The sequence below is a fragment of the Oncorhynchus kisutch genome, linkage group LG6 (genome assembly GCF_002021735.2).
Source record: "Oncorhynchus kisutch isolate 150728-3 linkage group LG6, Okis_V2, whole genome shotgun sequence".
Taxonomy (NCBI): Eukaryota; Metazoa; Chordata; class Actinopteri; order Salmoniformes; family Salmonidae; genus Oncorhynchus; species Oncorhynchus kisutch.
In genome coordinates this window covers 25,398,335-25,420,599 of record NC_034179.2, presented here as the reverse complement: position 1 = coordinate 25,420,599, position 22,265 = coordinate 25,398,335, and the positions used below count along the sequence as shown (strand labels likewise).

Here is a 22,265-nt window from a genome sequence, read left to right as displayed (position 1 = left end):
TCTCCGCGTGGACCGTTCAGGCTGCTCAATGATGCACTTCTCCGGCGCAACTCTCTGGTCGTCCTCACAATGTCAGTGTCCTTTTGGCTTAGGAGTCTGTTCCCTCGCCCTTGATGCACGACATTTGCGATAAGGAGCGTGTTATCGATTTAAAGCCACCTGAGTCAACTCTCTGTACTCATCCTGAGAAGTGTGTTAAAGTTCCGTTACAAGTGATGCCGGCTATACGCACCAGGTCTCCAGTATGCCTGCCCAGCCCAGTACATCCTGTATCAACTCCCCGTACTCATCCTGAGAAGTGTGTTAAAGTTCCGGTACAATTGATGCCGGCTCTACGCACCGTGTCTACAGTGCTCCTTCACAGCCCAGTACGTCCTGTGCCAGCTCGTCGCACTTGCCGGGCGAGGTTTGTCATCGAATTGGTACCATTGATGCCGGCTATACGCACCAGGTCCCCAGTACGTCTTCCCAGTCAGGTACGTCCTGCACCTGCTCCCCGCACTCGCCCTGAAGTGCGTGTCACTAGTCCGGTGCCACCTGTACTGGCCCCACGCATCAGGCCTCCAGGACGCCTCCCCAGTCCAGTACGCCCTGTGCCTGCTCCCTGCACTCGCCCTGAAGAGCGTGTCACCAGCCCAGTACCACCATTGCCGGCCCCACGCACCAGGCTTCCTGCGAAGATCCTCAGTCCAGAGCTTCCTGCGAAGATCCTCAGTCCAGAGGTTCCGGCAACAGTGCCCAGTCCAGAGCTTCCGGCGACAGTGCCCAGTCCAGAACCTCCAACGTTTCACAGTCCGGAACCTCCTGAGACGGTCCACGGTCCGGAACCTCCTGAGACGGTCCACGGTCCGGAACCTCCTGAGACGGTCCATGGTCCGGAACCTCCTGAGACGGTCCACGGTCCGGAACCTCCTGCGACGGTCAACGGTCTGAAACCTCCAGCTCCATGGCTGGAGCTTTCCCCTGTGCCGATGTCCAGTACAAGCACGGCGTATGGTCCAGCTCCATGGCAGGAGCCCTCCTCTGCGCAGATGCCCAGTCCAGACACGGCGTCCAGCCTGGGTCCATGGGATGGATCCGCGGGATGACTGGGTTCTTCGGCCCGCACCAGAGCCACCACCAAAGATGGTGGATCCTAGAGCTGAGCGGGTTCTTCATCCCGCAGCATAGCCGCCACCGGCACTAGACACCCCCCTAACCCTCCCTTTTTGTTTCAGGTTTTGTGGTCGGAGTCCCATAGAAAGCTTTTATTTTCTATGGTAGAGTAGGTCGGGGCATGACTGGGGGGTTGTTCTAGTTTATATTTTCTATGTGTGGTTCTAGGTTAATTTTCTATGTTGCTGATTTGTATGATTCCCAATTAGAGGTAGCTGGTTATCGTTGTCTCTAAAATTGGGGATCATAATTAAGTAGCATTTTTTCCACCTGTGGGTTACGGGATATTGTTTATGTTTAGTTGCCTCTTCGCACTGCATTGTCGTCACGGTTTGTTTATTCTTTATTTGTTTTGTATTTGCTTAAGTTTCACTTTATTCATTAAAAGTATGTGGAACTCAAAGTACGCTGCGCCTTGGTCCGATCATTATTATGAACAACGTGACAGTAATCCATTAAGTTACCAGCTCAAATATTGTAATCTGATTACAGATACTTTTGAAAAACTATATTACTTAGAGGATTACTTTTAAATTCAGAAAGGATGTTTGCGGAAAAAAATCTTTGACACTTCATTGTTTTCTCAATGACATTCAAGTTTAAGTTTGTTCCACCTGAGCGAGTCTGACCACAAGTCAGAGACCACTATGATGACACACCAAATGGGTTTGATCAATCGCCGGAAAAGAGCAGGAATAGGCTTTTGTAGGCTACAGTTATGTCTTCCAATGGTGCGACTGGTGTCGGCATCCAAAGATTATCCAACTTCAATAAACGCTTGGGGATAAGGATGACAGCAGTGGTGTAGTCTACTGCGATACAGATATAACTTATTATTGATATCTACATAGCTCATTGATGTGAATCACACTGCTGTTCTCTCATTTAGCTATTTGCACCTTACGTATTGTGGTTGTTGTGGGTGGCTGTTCACAAATCTGAATGTGTATTTGAACCCAATAATGTTTGAATTCAAGAAGTTTAAGCTGGTTATCAATCATTGTTTTTGAAACCAGTGGACAGCCAGTGAAAAATGTGCTCTTGCAACAGCGGCATAGTGCAGATCCCATCCTATGGAATAAAAGTAGGGTTTTAATTGCTCAATCTAATTCATACTGATAATATAAATAAATCCATAGGCCTAATGGACACATGTTCAAACTCTTTTGATAGACTTAAAGGGCCAGTCTGTAGTTGTTAAACCCATTTTTGGATTTATAAATTATATATATATCCACTGATTCTTGAAGAAAATAACTTAACTTAATAAATGCCTTATGAACCCAAAACATAAACATGTTTTTTTCCAATGTTTGTATCCATTGTAAATGTAAACAAACACTGTATAGCCTCATAACATGGTTAAAATAATTAATTTGGATATCATGGATGAGTCGGTCCTTGCATCAAAACAATTTGGCTAATCTACACTTCCATATTTCAAAGTCCTATTCTTGAAGATCAAGGGGTATAACATTTATTGGAATGACTGGAATTCTGATAGACTTTAGTTTTTAATGTAAAGATATAATTTAATTGTATTATTATATGTAGTAGAAAGCGATGGGTTAGAAGAAGTCTACATAACCAACCCATAAAGTAACATTTAACATCCATATATGGCCAGCTACGTAAACTTTAACATTGATTTATCCTGGTATAGATGTTCAATTGGAAACATGCATGTTTGTATTCTTCTTATGCCTCTTAAGGGGAAAGTAATTGAATGTAATCAGATTACGAGTTTGGGTAATACAACATTTATGTTACAGATTACAATTTTGGACAGGCAACTAATAACTTTCTAAATGTAATGGATTACATTTAGAAAGTAACCTACCCAATCCTGTATTTTTTTTAATAATCGTAGGTATATGATCACACTGATTATATATCATTTGTTTTATTACTTGTGAGGCACAGCTGAGTGAGCATAATAATTTGTTTTTTAAAATGTTACTGGACTGATGGCCCGCATCTGATAGTCAGTCTGTGGGGGAGGGAGCAGAAGTGAGGCTGTCTCTCACCCGTCTCAGTCCCCCCGCTCTCCTTCCCTCTGCCGAGAAAAGCGGACACAGTCTTCCAGCTGATGACAAAACTCACGTCGCACTGCATTATTTCTGTCTCATGCACCAATTCATGTTGTTACTCTTATGACCAGAGAAAGTGAAATATTCCTCAATATTAAAAAAGACAAGCAGCTAACAATAATAGCATAAGCCTATCGTAACACTTTGCTATACTCTTTCATTGCTGCTGCAGTGCTGGTTGTAGTGTGAGTGGATGTAGGGAGAACGTGCATTTTATGCCTTGTAAAAATATGGAACAAAGTGTTGACAGTGCTGAATAACAACTTAACACATTAACAGATTAGCTCGACTGTAGTCATTGAGTCTCTCTCTAGTCATGGTTTTAAAAGTTTTGTATCTCACAGTATCAACTTTGCTGTGTTCTCAGTGCTTCTTTTTAAAACCTATGGCTCGAGCAAACTGTTCAGACACGATGAGCATTCTGATTGGCCAACGGTAGGTCTAAAGGTGCACTTGATTTGCTCTCTTGGCCTGCCGGATATTCAGAGTTCTACCTTCAGACACATGAAATGGTTGAAAATGGGAACACTTTGCCTTCCCGGTGCTAGGGCTGCTGAATCAAGTGCACATACCACTAACAGGGAAGAAAGGCTTTATTGTTGTTGTATTTTACAGAAAAGTTTGGTGATCGACTACAAATGCCTTGGAGGTCAACCAGTTCATCGCGATCGACCGGTTGGTGACCACTGAACTACCATTTAGGAAATAGTTAATCAGTGTTTCTAAGCTGTTCTGTGTGTCTTTGTTTGGCCGATACGAGTTCTGGCACATTACACTGTGTTAGAGCAGGGAGATGGGGGTAGACAGGGACCACAGTAGGGGAGTGATGAGAGCTTTTACCAGGCCTCTAATGGATCAGTTATAGCCCACATGTGAAATGTGCCCCGTGCATCACCACTCACAATGAGCCATGCTCTTTGTGTATCCCAAACAACCATGGAAAGGGAAATGCCGTAATGTTGCTGCTTACCATGTTTGATTTGACCCCCCCGTCCCCGTAGGGTGGAAATATATTGTTGGATATATAAATAGGTTGTAAAGTACAGCCTTTAATGTGCTGAATTCCCATTGTACCATTGATTATAAAGAACCCTGTGCAAAGAAAGCCCTCTTTAGAATAGTAACCAATAAACAAGCTGTGGGTGATGTGGAACTCTATTCTTTACAACTCTCCCACACACATTCAGACTTCACTGTTAGTGCCTATACAGACTATGTGATCTCCAGTCGACTGGCAGCACAGAATGCTGCTTATTGAGGAAGAGGGTAAACTTTAAAGATTCAAGCCTCTCAATAATTCACAAAGAAATAGGAGAATAGCAGCCGTGGCCGGGAGACTCGAGGCAAACAGACCACGAGAGAGGTGACTGGGGATCCAAAAGTAAAGGATTGGAGAAACAGAACATTTACTTTGGGTCAGAGACGAGTGAGACCACCTCATAAGTAATTAGTCTGAGTACAATACATGCTACTGAGTGGCGATCCATCATGTAACAAAAAAAACATCACCTACTGGATATTAGAGAAATGTCACAGATCTGTACTAACAACAGCATTGTATTAACACCTACTCACTGAATAGTAAACAGTACATCACATTTGAATAATAAACCTTGCTCTAAGTACAAGTCATCTTCTTTCCTATTATCCTGCTGAGGGTGAAACAGACTGATTTTGTAAAGCTCCACCCAACAATAAACAAAATCCTTGCTCAGTGAATGACTTTGCGCTCACCCATAACGTTAGTTAATCACCCTGCATGAGGGCAGACAATGTATGGTGTCCTGTTGATCAGCTCTCTCTGGCTTCAGCAGCACATCATCATTTCCCCTCATACTCAGACAACTGTGAGCCCAACAATCTGGGCTTTATCCTCACGCACTGAGTAAAGAACTCCCTCACTAAATCCTCAAAGCAGGGCTTTTCAGACTCGAGGCATTGGGGTGCATCTGTGGGGGTGCATCTGTGGGGGTGCATTTGTGGGGGTGCAGAAGGCAACCACATGTTTAAGTCATTCAGTGATGTAGGTATTATGTCAAATTTTTATGCCAGGGTATTAAATTCTCTCTAATTGATATCAAACACTATGGCAGCATTACACGCTTTCACACTGCGCCCATGTCAGTTTTTATGCTTGGCAAAGCAACAATGGGAGCCTATAAAGTCATCATAACATATGGGATTTCATTAGTTCTACAGAGCTAATGTTGTGGAACAGCAGCTCTGAATTTGAATGATAAATGCTTTTCACACTATTTGACATTTCTATTTGAAATCATCAGTCTCAAGAAAAAAGGTACTTTTCAGAAAATATTTTGCTGTCTACATTAAACAAATTCCAATATGTACCTGCAAAGCTTCTCTCTCTGTCACGCTTGATATAATCATCCTTATATTAATGGTCTCATTTTATGCACATCCACAAATTCCGTCCGTGAAGGACCTTTGGAGCAATTAGAATGCTACTCTTTAATCTATTTATAACCGTTACTCCACAAGCATGACAGCAAATTTCAAAGGCTATCAGGATTTAGATTTGTGTTAATCTCCATGGTGTGCGCAATCACCTTGTCCATTGTAATGGGGTGTTAAAAATGTGATGGGACAAGCGTTGAGAAGGAGACAGATCTGTAGCGAGAGATCTCAGCTCTAGGTAATTAATATCTGCAGAAGGCCCTGGCTGTGGCTTAGATGACACTGATGAATGCTGCAGTAGTAATAGTAGCAGCACAGTTAACACTGGGGAGTGATGATGTGTCTGTGTCACAGCCTGCATCTAGTCTTCTTCAACTCTCCTGAGGGTTGAGAATGTTGTGTGTGTGTGCAATACATACAGGAAAGAGTGGACCTCAGGCTGAAATATTGGTGAAAGCAAACCTAAACTAAGCCCTCTTGCAATTCCTTTATGACTTCCCTGATCCCTCATACTGAGGTCGACATTTAATGACTGTCTAGACAGGTAGACACTTGGTTCTTGGATTGAATTGAGAAAAAGTCTATACATCTTTGAAATAGACTTAGAACACATACGGTCAGGTGTTCAGTACTGTAATAAACTCTAACCTATTACATCTATAAACAGTTAATTTATTAATCATAACCTCATATCATATCATCATTCTGAACAGTCATAACCTCCTTGCATCTGCAAAAACCTGAGCCTTACTTATGATTCAGTAGAACACCAATTGGTTTAATAATTTATTTACTAGCTAATTAAATGGTAACACAGAATAAACATACTCACCTAATACTTTAAAAACAGGTCCCTAGCGGAATGACAATAACATGTCTGCTTGTTACAAAAGAGATGGAGAGGGGGCAGAGAGGGACAGAGACATTTAATCTTGGCACATGTAGAAACTACTCTCGCGTACAGTAATCATATACACAAATTCACTCAACTGTGTCCTACCACCTTTCAGCATGGGAGATGAGAACTGTATCGTTGGCTGTGGATTCTGCTGAGGACGACAGCAGCTTATTCATAGAGGTTTCTGCCATGTGTCTCTCAGTGTGTCTCCTCTGCTGTAATGGAGACATCTGTTGGTGTGACACCAAAGGGGAGGGAGATGAGGGCAGAAACATTTCCTACTCTAACTCTTTAATCAGCCGTTTGATTTCCCACTACTACACGGCTCCCTGGGGGCTGCAGCTGGGAAGGGAGGACTCCCGGTTGGTCATAACTACAGGGGGGCAGGTATAATTTTATTACCAATCTTAATATTCCCACCCTGCCAATATACTCTGTATGTAATTATCCTCAATGTGTTCTGATGGGCAGAGCACTAAACAAATTCTCTCTGTATTTCACAACAGATACTCAGGCCAAAGGGGAGAGATGCATTTTTCATCTGGTCATGTAAAATTGAGGAGACTTCATAGACTTGGTTAGTAGAGGGTTGGAGAGGGCTGCAGAGCAGAGGGATACCCCAGCCAAAACAAGTTATCACCTCCACCAAGTCAGTATGTGGGGAATATTTCACATGGCAAAGAAAAGCCATCCACTCAAATGTCAACTGAGAGCATTAAGGCCCTCACATATATACATACTGCCTACATACTTTACAGATGTGTGTTAAACCACAGTCTCATAGGTAACACTCTGTGATCGATTCCGATACAGTTTGATTCCATGCCCAGTGGATATTGTGGTTCAGCATCATCAGCATCAGAGTGAAAACAGCCCTTGAAGACTAATTGAAAGGTCTGGTGAATTACTCTGATTTTAAGTACATGTGAGTCTTGCTCTATACGAGTTCTCCGATGAAACATTACCCTTAAACAAAGATCAATAGTCTTGTCCCTGGGAAGAGAGGTTCAATCTGAGAGAGCCCCACCACAGTCCTGCTGTGATGTATTGATATTTATGTGGTTGGGTTAAACATTTAATTCCAATGGTCAACTGCTCAATAAATGCTATTAAGGAGAAGTAACTTTAGACTGCAGCCGGCACGGTCCCATCAATAATGGTTTGTCTACTCTAGACTGATGAGTAGAGTGAGTCTCTCCAGAGCACCAAATTACATTACCACTGATGCCATAGGCTGCCATGCTCCCTGCTTCCCTGCATCCTGTCATTACTGCTGATTTAGTTGCCATGAATCAGTTATGAGTTGTAACCCTCATTATTAATATTATTGATTTACTGTCATACAATTCTTAATACATGATAAATTGCAAATTGAGCCTACCATAATAGGTTAGAGGTTAAGTCAATACTAAGTTTATTAGCAATACCTTATTTTACTCAGTGACATGTCAGTCCAAAGGCATGTGATTAGTGTAGCCACCACTGCCACTAGTGATAATCCTTCATCCGCTTTGTCTCTGTGCGTTAATACCTATTGATCCTTGACTGATAAAGTGGCAATGGTCATTGATGAGATAGGATGTCATTCAAACCCATTACAGCTGTCACTGATGGCAGAGATCAGGACCACATTTCCAGTTGTTTCCCTCCTCTTTCCCCCCTATTTTCTCTCTGTTATGGGGCAGAATAACCAAGGACATAACCTCAGCATCTGTTGCCTGAGGCCCCACCATCAGCTAATCTGCCTCTGTATTTACTGTGGTGCCATTACTTGTAATAGCAAAACAATCAGGCTTTATGGCCCTCTAAGATGAAGTACAATGGAATGGAGGCTGCATGTCATTTAATTCTTAGGGGATTGTCTCTGCCTGCAGCATCCCCATTGTACAGGCTCAACAAATATGAAATGGTGGTATGATAATGGCAATAACTGGGCTCAGTGGAGCCAGTGATAAAGTAAGAATTCAATGGATGACCTAGGGCAGCTGGACTCGCACTCTGCATCTCATTGATTTTACTCCAGAGAGAGAAGACTGGCTGGCTGGCTGCTTCATCATATTGGAAATGTTAGTGTGGGAGAAATCAGTGTGCTATTTTTTATTATAACCTATGCTTGCACACTGAACCTTAAGGCATTTCTTAAGGAGGTGGTTTGTAATTTAAGTTGTATGTGTTGAAATTTGATTGGTATTTGACTAATAATGGTTCAACAGCCAGAGGACGAAACTTGGTTTGTTTGGCCTACAATATGGTGTTAATAAGTCTGAACCACATTCCAAGAGACGAGCCTTTGTAAAAACCATTGTTTCTCTACGCTTGCAGAGAGTCTTGTTATGCTATGAGAGATATCTAGAGGAGAAGCTCTTGAATGCAGCGTCGCAAGCAAATCATTTTCTCTTTTATCAGTTCTGTGCTGTTCCTGTAGCATTAATGTAAACAATAAATGATAGTCTTTGAGTGACACATGGTATTGTTTACTATTGGCCCCCTTGAGCAGTTGTTGATGTGCTGAGGCAGCCAGGTAAGATAATGATTTAACACAGTATTACAGCCGGGAGAGTTATGTACAGAGTTGTGTACAGGTTTATGAGGGCATCCTGGGATAAATCATAGTTACTGCACACTTTAACACCGACTTTAAACCACATGTGGTACATCAAATACACGAAACAACTTCCTGCAAAGTATGCCACACTGCACAATGGTGTCAGGATGTACAATGATGTATAGTACACAACATGAAGAGAGCTAAAGTGAATCCTTAGTAAATAGACAGACACTAAAACCCCTGGCTCTGTCAGTCTTATTGAGTTTGATTGCTGGGGGAGAGCATCGTCTACTTTCAGCACTAATATCCAAATGTCTTCTGGCAGGCAGGGAGAGGGGTTGAAATGAAATTGCCTTCCAAAGTATACTTTTCCTTAATGCCTCGTGTCGAGCGGCAGAGGGCTGTAAAACTGTTAGCTTTAATGTCGATTTTCATATGCAGCCATGAGAAGAAAGGGAAATAAAGAGCAGTGATTATACCATTTGAATGGGTTCTGGAAAGCTTAAACGTTTTATGTTGCGACAGCGTAATGCTCCCGTGCTCAGTCTCTGCACACTCAACCCCCACAGTGGTCTCAGGTTCAGCATTCTACACTGTCCCTTTTATTCCCATGTCTTGGGGAGCAGGAGGAGGAGGAGGTAGTGACTGGTCGACAGCAGGAGAGCAGGAGTGTGAGCTGAGCTGAGAGCTTTGTTTGAAATGTTTCCACCTGCGTATTGACACAACCTAACAGCTCATTTCCACTTCGACTGTTCCTCCAAATCATATTAATGAGTAAAGGATTGAGTCAGACATACTAAACAGTTGGGATCCTCCACAGGGTCCTTGTCTTTGCTCTCTGTTTTCGAAAGCTGGCTGTCACACTTAGCCTACTAGTGCTTAAGTCTCTGTAGACACAGGCTATTTAACAGCTTTGTTATCCTCAATATTCACTAATGTTGTTATTTAGAAACAGTAATCAGATGAAACAATCAGATGCAACACATTCTTGGTATCATCACACCTACAGATGTAGGGTCTTAATTTGAGCCAGTTTGCTACAGCAGGAAAATAATCATGCAGCAACAGGCAATATGAATTATTATGTGGATTATAATTCCTGTAAATTTTTGTAGGGGAAAAACTTCAGAAGCCTTTTAAAACCTCAAATACATTACAAGTTTTACATGCATTGCAGTAAAGTTCCCCTGCAACAGGGTGATCAAATTAAGATCATACATCTGTACAGTAGATTTCGTTAGGCAAGAGACAGGCATTTTTACTAAATGTTTTTTTTTCACCTTTATTTAACCAGATAGGCAAGTTGAGAACAGGTTCTCATTTACACCTGCAACCTGGCCAAGATGAAGCAAAGCAGTGTGACAAAAACAACAACACAGAGTTACACATGGGATAAACAAACGTACAGTCAATAACACAATATAAAAATCTATGTACAAAGTGAGCAAATTAAGTAAGGAGTTAAGGCAATAAATAGGCCAATAGTGACAAAGTAATTACAATTTAGCAATTTACACTGGAGTGATATACAGTATATCACAAAAGTGAGTACACCCCTCACATTTTTGTAAATATTTGAGTATATCTTTTCATGTGACAGCACTGAAGAAATGACACCTTGCTACAATGTAAAGTTGTGAGTGTACAGCTTGTATAACTGTAAATTTGCTGTCCCCTCAAAATAACTCAACACACAGCCATTAATGTCTAAACCGCTGGAAACAAAAGTGAGTACACCCCTAGGTGAAAATGTCCAAATTGGGCCCAATTAGCCTTTTTCCCTCCCCGGTGTCATGTGACTCATTAGTGTTACAAGGTCTCAGGTGTGAATGTGGAGCAGGTGTGTTAAATATGGTGTCATTGCTCTCACACTCCCTCAAATTGACTGGTCACTGGAAGTTCAACATGGTACCTCATGGCAAATAACTCTCTGAGGATCTGAAAAAAATTATCGTTGCTCTACATAAAGATGGCCTGGGCTATAAGAAGATTGCCAAGACCCTGAAACTGAGCTGCAGCACGGTGACCAAGACCATACAGCGGTTTAACTGGACAGGTTCCACTCATAACAGTCCTCGCCATGGTCGACCAAAGAAGTTGAGTGCACGTGCTCAGTGGCAAACAGTTTGCTGAAGACAAGCAGACTAAGGACATGGATTACTGGAACCATGTCCTGTGGTCTGATGAGACCAAGAAACCTATTTGGTTCAGATGGTGTCAAGCGTGTGTGGCGGCGACCAGGTGAGGAGTACAAAGACAAGTGTGTCTTGCCTACAATCAAGCATGGTTGTGGGAGTGTCATGGTCTGGGGCTGCATGAGTGCTGCCGGCACTGGGGAGCTACAGTTCATTGAGGGAACCATGAATGCCAACATGTACTGTGACATACTGAAGCAGAGCATGATCCTCTCCCTTTGGAGACTGGGCCGCAGGGCAGTATTCCAACATGATAACGACCCCAAACACACCTTCAATACGACCACTGCCTTGCTAAATAAGCTGAGGGTAAAGGTGATTGACTGGCCAAGCAAATCTCCAGACCTAAACCCTATTGAGCATCTGTGGGGCATCCTCAAATGGAAGGTGGAGGAGTGCAAGGTCTCTAACATCCACCAGCTCCGTGATGTCGTGGAAGAGGACTCCAGTGGCAACCTGTGAAGCTCTGGTGAACTCCATGCCCAAAGAGGGTTAAGACAGTGCTGGAAAATGATGGTGGCCACACAAAATATTGACACTTTGGGCCCAATTTGGACATTTCCACTTAGGGGTGTACTCACTTTTGTTGCCAGCGGTTTAGACATTAATAGCTGTATGTTGAGTTATTTTGAGGGGACAGCAAATTTACACTGTTATACAAGCTATACACTCATTGTAGCAAAGTGTCATTTCTTCAGTGTTGTCACATGAAAAGATATACTCAAATATTTACAAAAATGTGAGGGGTGTACTCACTTTTGTGATATACTGTATGTGCAGACGAGGACGTGCAAGAAAAAATACTGGTGTGCAAAAGACCAGAAAAACAAGAACAAATATGGGGATGAGGTAGGTAGTTGGTTGGATGGGCTATTTACAGATGGGCTGTGTACAGCTGTTGCGATCGGTAAGCTGCTCTGACAGCTTAAGGTTAGTGAGGGAGATATGTCTCCAACTTCAGTGATTTTTGCAATTCGTTCCAGTCATTGGCAGCAGAGGACTGGAAGGAAAGGCGGCCAAAGAAGGTGTTGGCTTTGGGGATGACCAGTGAAATATTCCTGCTGGAGCGCGTGCTACGGGTGGGTGTTGCTATGGTGACCAGTGAGCTGATATAAGGCAGGACTATACCTAGCATAGACTTATAGATGACATGGAGCCAGTGGGTTTGGCGACGAATATGTAGCGAGGACCAGCCAACGAGAGCATACAGGTCGCAGTGGTGGGTAGTATATGGGGCTTTGATGACAAAACGGATGGCACTGTGATAGACTGCATCCGAATTGCTGAGTACAGTGTTGGAAGCTATTTTGTAAATGACATCGCCGAAGTCTAGGATAGTCAGTTTTACGAGGGTATGTTTGGCAGCATGAGTGAAGGATGCTTTGTTGCAAAATAGGAAGCTCGATTCTAGATTTAACTTTGGATTGGAGATGCTTAATGTGAGTCTGGAAGGAGAGTTTGCAGTCTAGCCAGACACCTAGGTATTTATAGTTGTCCACATATTCTAAGTCAGAACCGTCCAGAGTAGTGATGCTAGTCGGCCTGGCGTGGGCAGCGATCAGTTGAAGAGAGAGCATGCATTTCGTTTTACTAGCATTTAAAAGCTGTTGGAGGCCACAGAAGGAGTGTTGTATGGCGTTGAAGCTCGTTTGGAGGTTTGTTAACACAGTGTCCAAAGAAGGGCCAGATGTATACAGAATGGTGTTGTCTGCATAGAGGTGGATCAGAGAATCACCCGCAGCAAGAGCGACATCATTGATATATATAGAGAAAAGAGTCGGCCCAAGAATTTAACCCTGTGGCACCCCCATAGAGACTGCCAGAGGTGCGGACAACAGGCCCTCCGATTTGACCCACTGAACTCTATCTGAGAAGTAGTTAGTGAACCAGGCGAGGCAGTCATTAGAGAAACCAAGGCTGTTGAGTCTGCCAATAAGAATACGGTGATTGACAGAGTCGAAAGCCTTGACCAGGTCGATGAAGACGGCTGCACAGTACTGTCTTTTATCGATGGCGGTTATGATATCATTTAGGACCTTGAGTGTGACTGAGGTGCACCCATGACCAGCTCGGAAACCAGATTGAATAGCGGAGAAGGTACGTGGGATTCAAAATGGTCGGCGATTTGTTTGTTCACTTGGCTTTCGAAGACTTTAGATAGACAGGGCAGGATGGATCTACTGTAGGTCTGTAACAGTTTGGGTCTGGAGTGTCTCCCCCTTTGAAGAGGAGGATCACCGCGGCAGCTTTCCAATCTTTATGAAACTCTGACGATATGAAAGAGAGGTTGAACAGACTAGTAATAGGGTTTGCAACAATACTGGCGGATAATTTCAGGAAGAGAGGGTCCAGATTGTCTAGCCCAGCTGATTTGTAGGGATCCAGATTTTGCAGCTCTTTCAGAACATAAGCTGTCTGTATTTGGGTGAAGTATTTGAATGCTTTATCTTACACCACCTCTGTCTGCCACCATTATTTTAATTTAGGTCCAGTGTTAAAAGTATATTTTTGCTTCCATGGTGTATTTTCAATAAATGCAAGGTTTTGGTGTTATCTGCACTGGAACTCAAGAACATAATTTCAGAGAGCGAGCATGCTGCGCCAGTGAGGCAGAGCAGAGCAGAGTGGGCCTGAGCTCCGACAGACAGAAAGGCCTGTTATATAGCGCTCATTAAGGACATGGTTAGCTCAATCCATCATCCACGCCAACTAATGATTGCTACCATACATCCCATGTAGGACCATCTGTTTAAGGACAGGGACGCAGAGGAAGTTGAAGCCCATTCATCTTGGTGCGCTGGACTCACAGCGCTTTGACAACTGGTACAGAGACAATTCTTCTCCCCACTATCACATTAAAGTACCAGCTATGAAATGGAACTGATCTACAACTCTACTTTTACCCTGTACACCAAACCTAAATCTCCATGCCATAGCTGTGTGTGTGTGTGTAGACTTTGCAGCACACTGAAACTCATTAGCGATTGCAGACATGTCACAATGTATTTGCAGATGTACTTTTAAACTGCAATTAATTGCAGCAGATGGAGTGGAATATTTATAACTCAAGTAGAAAACTGATGAAAACAGCCCTGCTCGACCCAATTACAGTGCATTCTTCATACACAACATGTACTCTGTGTGTGTGTCTGTGTGTGTGTGTGTGTGTGTGTGTGTGTCTACACTCCGTTGGTTTACTGTATGTATAATTAAAGTGAAATGGTAGCACTGAGAACAACTAATTCCACTTCGAACAACCATGGTGAAAAAATTCACAAAGAGAAATAATATCAAACAGGTCATCACTGATTAAATCCCCTCCCTCCCTCCCTCCCTCCCTCCCTCCCTCCCTCCCTCCCTCCCTCCCTCCCTCCCTCCCTCCCTCCCTCCCTCCCTCCCTCCCTCCCTCCCTCCCTCCCTCCCTCCCTCCCTCCCTCCCTCCCTCCCTCCCTCCCTCCCTCCCTCCCTCCCTCCCTCCCTCCCTCCCTCCCTCCCTCCCTCTAGCCTTTGTGCTGAGCTGTGCCTTCCCTAAGGAGCCAGCCAACGGGGAGGTATCAGTGACTCACCTCCATGCTGGGGGAGAGGCCTACTTTCAGTGTCTGACCGGCTACCAGCTGCAAGGCCCCACCATGCTCGCCTGTCGCAACGCCACTACACCTTACTGGAGTGGCAAGGAGCCAAAATGCCTGGGTAAGAGACAACAACACTGCTTCCTTCCTGCCAAACACACACATACACATAGACACATATGCACAGACACACACACCGACTTCAGCTCATCAACTTCCAGGATCCATTCATCTGCTTACTGAGAACCAATGGGAAATTATAGTAAACCCTCAGAGAACACCACAGAGACTGACAACTGAGGAAAATAACATTTCAGCTGAATGATTAAAGTAATTAAACTCAGTTTAAATGGACTGGGTGTTATTTGGCACCCACTGCCCAGAGGTTAATTGGGGTTTATTGTGTGCTCTATTTGGTAGGCCTATCAGGTGTCTGGCTTACTGCTGTGCGACTTTAATTCTCTCTCTGTAACCCGTATCCCCTGCTATTCAAGCTGTTTAATATAAATCCAGGGTTAGGGGCAATAGTGCAGTTGTAAACAAACATGCCCTTGTTACCTCAGCGACTAACATGTCTAGCCTACTCTTCTTCACAAAGAGTGTTTCCCACAATAGTTGCATAGTATGGGGAAATAGTACACGTTCATATATGAATAGCAGGCCTGTGCCCTGTGGTACACATTTGTCATAAGTCATGTCATAAGAAAATAAAATGTTTTGGTCGCACTCGCACACCGATTCATTCCCTCCACACTACATATTACTCTGTTCCATTCATGGATTTGTTCATTAAATGTTACTACAAAAATGAATCATGGTAAGCAATTAAATCGATATGATTAAGCTAAAATCAAAGTAAACGCTTACCTTGTTTCCCTTGCATACTATCAAGGGGGTATTTTTTCCCGGGGGGCGCAAGGTGTGTGAAACAGGTGTGTTCGAAAGTTCAATATTTAAACCAGAGCCATATATTTTGTATTTGTCTAATTCTAGACATATAGTTACATAGCATTATTTAAATATTCCCCATGTACTGTTAATGGGGTGCTAACATAACGAAGTTAAGAATGTAAGCTCTCTCCACAGCTAGGTTTAAACATTGATATTTTTGGATAGTTCATATGGTTGGTACATTATCAAGGATGGTGGTCACGTGTGTCTGCAAGCAGAGGATCAGTAGTTCCAGTCCGGGATGGGGACAGAGACTGTGACAATATACTGTTAGCGGCACAGTCACGGTTTCACTGGTGCCGTGACCCGGACCTACAGTTGTGCTCAGCTCAACACTATGGTCGTTGTGGAATAAGTTTTATGGGTGAATGTAGCACATGGGGGATGTGTGAAACGTGCGCCACCTAATTGCTAACTTTTCGGTGGCGCCAACTGATAAGGCACTTTGGGAGGGCGGTCACGTGTGCTATCAAAGCAGAAGTCCTGGGTGTGAGCTGAATCAGGAGGAAGTGGTACTTGCTAAAAGAAGCATGATATCTGTTATACTAGCATGGCTGCCATAGAATTTTGAAGTGTCATGTAAATGCATCATAATGCCCATTCTAGTCATTCGTGTATTACACTAATATGATTGCCATAGAATGTTGTAGGGCAGTGGTATTCAAAAAGCAGGGACCCCATTTTCTTAATAATCACATCAACAAATAACCTTCAATTCAATAAATTTACTCAATAAAATTGTACTTTTCAAATGTCTAATCTTTCTCAAAAGCGTTTTGTGTGTTGTCCCGTATAGCCCCCCCCCCCCCACCTCTCTGATTCAGAAGAGTTGGGTTAAATGCGGAAGACACATTTCAGTTGAATACATTCAGTTGGACAACTGACTAGGTATCCCCCTTTCTATAAAATAATCTGTACTCTACATTTTTTGTTCCAAATTATTTTGTTTTTGTGTTTTGGTTTATATGCCAACCCCACTGTGACCCCGACTTTGAATACCACTTTGTGTAGGGTCATGTAAATGCATCATAATGCAGAAACCTCAATGGCCCAACTCTTTAAATACATGGCTCTGGTTTAAACCAACCCTGAGACAAATGCTGAATTGCGATTGGACAATATCAGGCGCATGAGCAAAATCGGGACATTCCAAGGATCCCACCTAAAACAAAAATGTCCTGTTGTAGCCAGACATGGAAGGGTGTGGCTATACTTCCTGCTGTATGGTCAAATTGCTGTCAGGAATGATGATATAGTTTATGTTGTTAGTGTTCTGACTTATGTTGCTCTTCGTCCTGTTTATAATTTGTAAATCTTGTAAGTGGGCCTAATTAAGGCAACTATTTATATCCACTTTGCAAATAATAGCACTCAGCACGACGGCCTACCTCACAACATGTAACGCCCATGCCTCCCTGTATAGTAATGATACAAGTTACTTCCCACTGGGCACAGACGTCAGTTGAACATCTAGATTTGATTTACATTTGGTAAAGTTGTCAACTACTATGAATTCAACATGAAATCCCCCCAAAATTCACCATTCACCATCATTGGATTTAGGTTCAAAGTTGGGTGAAAAATTATTAAAATCTTTTACGTTGATTACTTTTCGCAATCAGTTTTCCACTCTGATTCAGCGTCATCACATATATTTTTATTTGTTGAAATGACATTGATTCAAACAGTTTTTGCCCAGTGGGTTAGGCCTAAGGTGAGCTTTTACAACATGTCAGTCTAGCATCCTCATTTAGGCCCAAAGTTGATTGGTTGTGCTGAGAGGCCTGGTCTGTTAGTGTCTGATTACCAGTATGGGGAGAGGGAGCATTGCTATGGAGACGAGACCGGGCTAAACCAGCCCATTTGGACCTGGCTACACTACACTAATTAGTAGTGGGCTGCATGACTATCCTTCACCTGCTCTCAATTAGCATCGTCTTTTCTGCCAGCCTCACTCCCTACAGCTGTTCTGCACTGATATTGTTCTGCTGCTCTGCTCTCCTCACTAGTTGATCACACACAGATACAGTCAGTCAGTCAGACAGTCCCATAGATATAGATAGAGAGCTCCAGTGGCCAAGACACCATTTTAGCATGGGCAGCACCATTGAGGACTTTCACGATTTTGAAGTAGTCAACTGGGTGGGACTTCCTATGGGTAAAGGAAGGATCACATAATTCCATCCAGGTCATCAGGAGGGATCAGCCAATGAATTATATTCATGAGCAAACATTCCATACCTGCAGGTGGCAGTAGATCGACAACTTTGTCTTTATATCTGTTCAAACAACACACTCCAGGTGGCAGTATGCACCAAAATAGTAGAAGAAGAAAATTGACTACTTCAGAATGTAGATGGCCTCAGTTGCATTGCCCATGCTCTCACAGACGCCATAATGTGACAGATACAATGTTGGTCCTTTAACTATCTCTATGGTCAGCACAGGGATGGAAATGTTCTTCCTCCAAACCCCATGTACTGATAACTTACCACACTCAGCAGAGAGAGAGAGCCTAAAACAAATATTGTTTTTGAAATTAAGGGACATTTAAGCGGTTTTATGTCTCTCTTTTTCTCTCTGAGTTTTACCCTTCCCTCCCTCTCTGTCGATCTCATTCTCGCTCTTATCCAATCTATTTTCAATGCAGCTTCCTGTGGTGGGATGATCAAAAATGCCACGTTGGGCCGTATTGTCTCTCCTGGTTTCCCTGGCAACTACAGCAACAACTTGACTTGCCATTGGGTCCTGGAGGCTCCTGAAGGCCACCGGCTTCATGTTCACTTTGAGAAAGTGGCTTTGGCTGAGGATGATGACAGGTAGAGTACACACACACAGAGAGAGAGAGAGAGAGAGAGAGAGAGAGAGAGAGAAATTTGTTTTAACAGGGACAGTGCACATTAATCAACGTTTCAGTAAAGGTGCCAGTTGAGCCAGTCGGCAAATTTTCAACTGCAGTTCCTGGACAGGTTATTAAAAACAATTACAATAACAATACAGGAAAACAATGAGCGGTGAGTACATGCAGAACAACATAACACAAGCACCATGTAGCATACAGACAGAGCAACATAACATAAAAAGCAACAAAACAAAATATATAAAAGCAACTAGTGTTTCCACACTTCACAAGCTTCAGACAACATGGAGAGCTGCAATACACAGCTAGGGATTATGTTCACAAGTCTGATTGGCCTTTAGCCATGTCTTTATGTTTTTTGTGAAGGTGCGATAGGTGGTGCAGTTATGTGTGTCTGATGGCTGTGTGTTCCAGACATGGGAAGCTCTCACAGAGAAAGCAGATTGACTAAAGGTGCTTTTTCTTAAGGGAACTATATAGTTACCTCTCATGAGTTAGGCAGTATGTTAAGTGGGGGAGTATCATAGATTTGAAGTACAGTTTTACTACCTCTGTAGTCAAACAATTGTGTATGAATTGAAAATTAGCTAGGTTGAATTTGGTTATTTGAGTTACCTTTTTCACCTGCTTTTAAAAGAGAGGTTGGAATCAAATATGGATACCACCTGGATCTTCTCCCCTGACACCTTGTCCTCTTTGTGAAGAACATGCAGATGTTTTTTTTCACATTGAGATGCAAACACGAGTCACTGAGCCACTTTGTAACCTGGACCATTACAGTAGTGAGTTCCTGTGCAGCTTGTTGTTTGCTCTTTGCGTTCACATATCACTATATCATCTGCATACATTTGAACTTCAGACCCAGTACAAACAGAAGGCAGATCATTAATGTACAGGCTGAACAGGAGGGGCCACAGTATTGACCCTTGGGGCATGCCCACATCATAGCTGAGAATGGGTGGCAGCTCATTGCTCACTGACATGCTGGGAACTGCCTTCAAGGTATGATTTCATCCATCTCAAGGCATCGGGGAAAAGTGTGTGTGTGTGTGTGTAGAGCCACCTTTTGCAGCAATTACAGCTGCAAGTCTCTTGGGGTATGTCTCTATAAGCTTGGCACATCTAGCCACTGGGATTTTTGCCCATTCTTCAAAGCAAAACTGCTCCAGCTCCTTCAAGTTGGATGGGTTCCACTGGTGTACAGCAATCTTTAAGTTATAACACAGATTCTCAATTGGATTGAGGTCTGGGCTTTGACTAGGCTATTCCAAGACATTTAAATGTTTACCCTTAAACCACTTCTGTGTTGCTATAGCAGTATGCTTAGGGTCATTGTCCTGCTGGAAGATGAAGCTCCGTCCCAGTCTCAAATCTCTGGGAGACTGAAACAGGTTTCCCTTAAGAACTTCCCTGTATTTAGCGCCATTCATTATTCCTTCAATTCTGACCCGTTTCCCAGTCCCTGCCGATGGAAAAACATCCCCACAGCATGATGCTGCCACCACCATTCTTCACTGTGGGGATGGTGTTCTCGGGGTGTTGTGAGGTGTTGGGTTTGTGCTAGACATCGTGATTTTCCTTGATGGCCAAAAAGATCAATTTTAGTCTCATCTGACCAGAGTACCTTCTTCCAAATGTTTGTGGAGTCTCCCACAAGTAAAGGGGTGAATAGTAAAGGGGTGAATACATATGCACGCACCACTTTTCCCTTTTTTATTTTTTCAATTTTTTTTAAACAGTTATTTTTTTCCATTTCACTTCACAAATTTGGACTATTTGGTGTATGTCCATTACATGAAATCCAAATAAAATTCCATTTAAATTGCAGGTTGTAATGCAACAAAATAGGAAAAACGCCAAGCGGGGTAAATACTTTTGCAAGGCACTGTATGACAGGTTTTCATCTGGTTGTCAGAACGCGATTCAACACTGGATAACAACGCCCAACTTTACTCCATATATTGCAAGGACATGTTTTCTTAGGTTAGGCGACTAAATCCCATATGTGAGTGACTTGGATGAAATTGATACGGCTTTATGTCATTTCAAATCATTAACTGTATTCCCTCATGCAAATTAATTGAGGGACTACACAGGCCAGTCAGACGCGGGGAGCAGAGATTTAATTACATTTTTGTACTATAACTACTGTCTCAAGGCTATGTAACAAATGGACATTTAATGAAGCCGCTGGCTGCTGAGTTGATGAGAATGTTATCACAGGTTTATTACAGCCAATGATGAAACACTGAGCGCCACTTCAGAACCACTCACCACTACCTTTTGATGTTTCTCTTAGACCTCAATGACAAATCAATGTGTCCCATTTTCCCTTCACCCTTTTTATTATGCAATGTTTTTGACTGTTTTTTAGACTCCTAATAAAGAATGGGAACAACATTGACTCGCCTCTGGTATATGACTCCTATGAGGTGGAGTACCTGCCCAATGAGGGCGTGGTGAGCACAGGACGTTACCTCTTTGTAGAGTTCACCACAGACGGGACTGTGACTTCCACAGGAGCAGCCATCAGATATGAAGGTACTGATGCAATGTGTGTGAGTGGTGTCTCATATGTGTGTGTGTTGACTACATTAACTTAATAGAATTATACTAGAAAACATGTGAGTGTGTCTCGTATGTGTGTGTGTGTGTTGACTACATTAACTTAATAGAATTATACTAGAAAACATGTGTGTGTCTCGTGTGTGTGTGTGTGTGTTGACTACATTAACTTAATAGAATTATACTAGAAAACATGTGAGTGTGTCTCGTATGTGTGTGTGTGTGTTGACTACATTAACTTAATAGAATTATACTAGAAAACATGTGAGTGTGTCTCGTATGTGTGTGTGTGTGTTGACTACATTAACTTAATAGAATTATACTAGAAAACATGTGAGTGTGTCTCGTATGTGTGTGTGTGTTGACTACATTAACTTAATAGAATTATACTAGAAAACATGTGAGTGTGTCTCGTATGTGTGTGTGTGTGTTGACTACATTAACTTAATAGAATTATACTAGAAAACATGTGAGTGTGTCTCGTATGTGTGTGTGTGTGTTGACTACATTAACTTAATAGAATTATACTAGAAAACATGTGAGTGTGTCTCGTATGTGTGTGTGTGTTGACTACATTAACTTAATAGAATTATACTAGAAAACATGTGAGTGTGTCTCGTATGTGTGTGTGTGTTGACTACATTAACTTAATAGAATTATACTAGAAAACATGTGAGTGTGTCTCGTATGTGTGTGTGTATGTTGACTACATTAACTTAATAGAATTATACTAGAAAACATGTGAGTGTGTCTCGTATGTGTGTGTGTGTGTTGACTACATTAACTTAATAGAATTATACTAGAAAACATGTGAGTGTGTCTCGTATGTGTGTGTGTGTGTTGACTACATTAACTTAATAGAATTATACTAGAAAACATGTGAGTGTGTCTCGTATGTGTATGTGTGTGTTGACTACATTAACTTAATAGAATTATACTAGAAAACATGTGAGTGTGTCTCGTATGTGTGTGTGTGTGTTGACTACATTAACTTAATAGAATTATACTAGAAAACATGT

At 42.5% G+C, this 22,265-nt stretch overlaps 1 protein-coding gene across 4 annotated transcripts in view; it reads left to right on the top strand.

The window, feature by feature from the left end:
• LOC109891759 (seizure protein 6 homolog) overlaps nt 1-22,265 on the top strand; it is a 234,028-nt gene that overhangs the window by 180,217 nt on the left and 31,546 nt on the right. For all 4 annotated transcript variants that reach the window (XM_031826470.1, XM_031826469.1, XM_031826468.1 and 1 more), the window contains exons 5-7: nt 14,806-14,991; nt 18,472-18,640; nt 21,056-21,222. In XM_031826470.1, the coding sequence (XP_031682330.1) occupies nt 14,806-14,991; nt 18,472-18,640; nt 21,056-21,222 (522 nt within the window). The remainder of the gene's footprint in view (nt 1-14,805; nt 14,992-18,471; nt 18,641-21,055; nt 21,223-22,265) is intronic.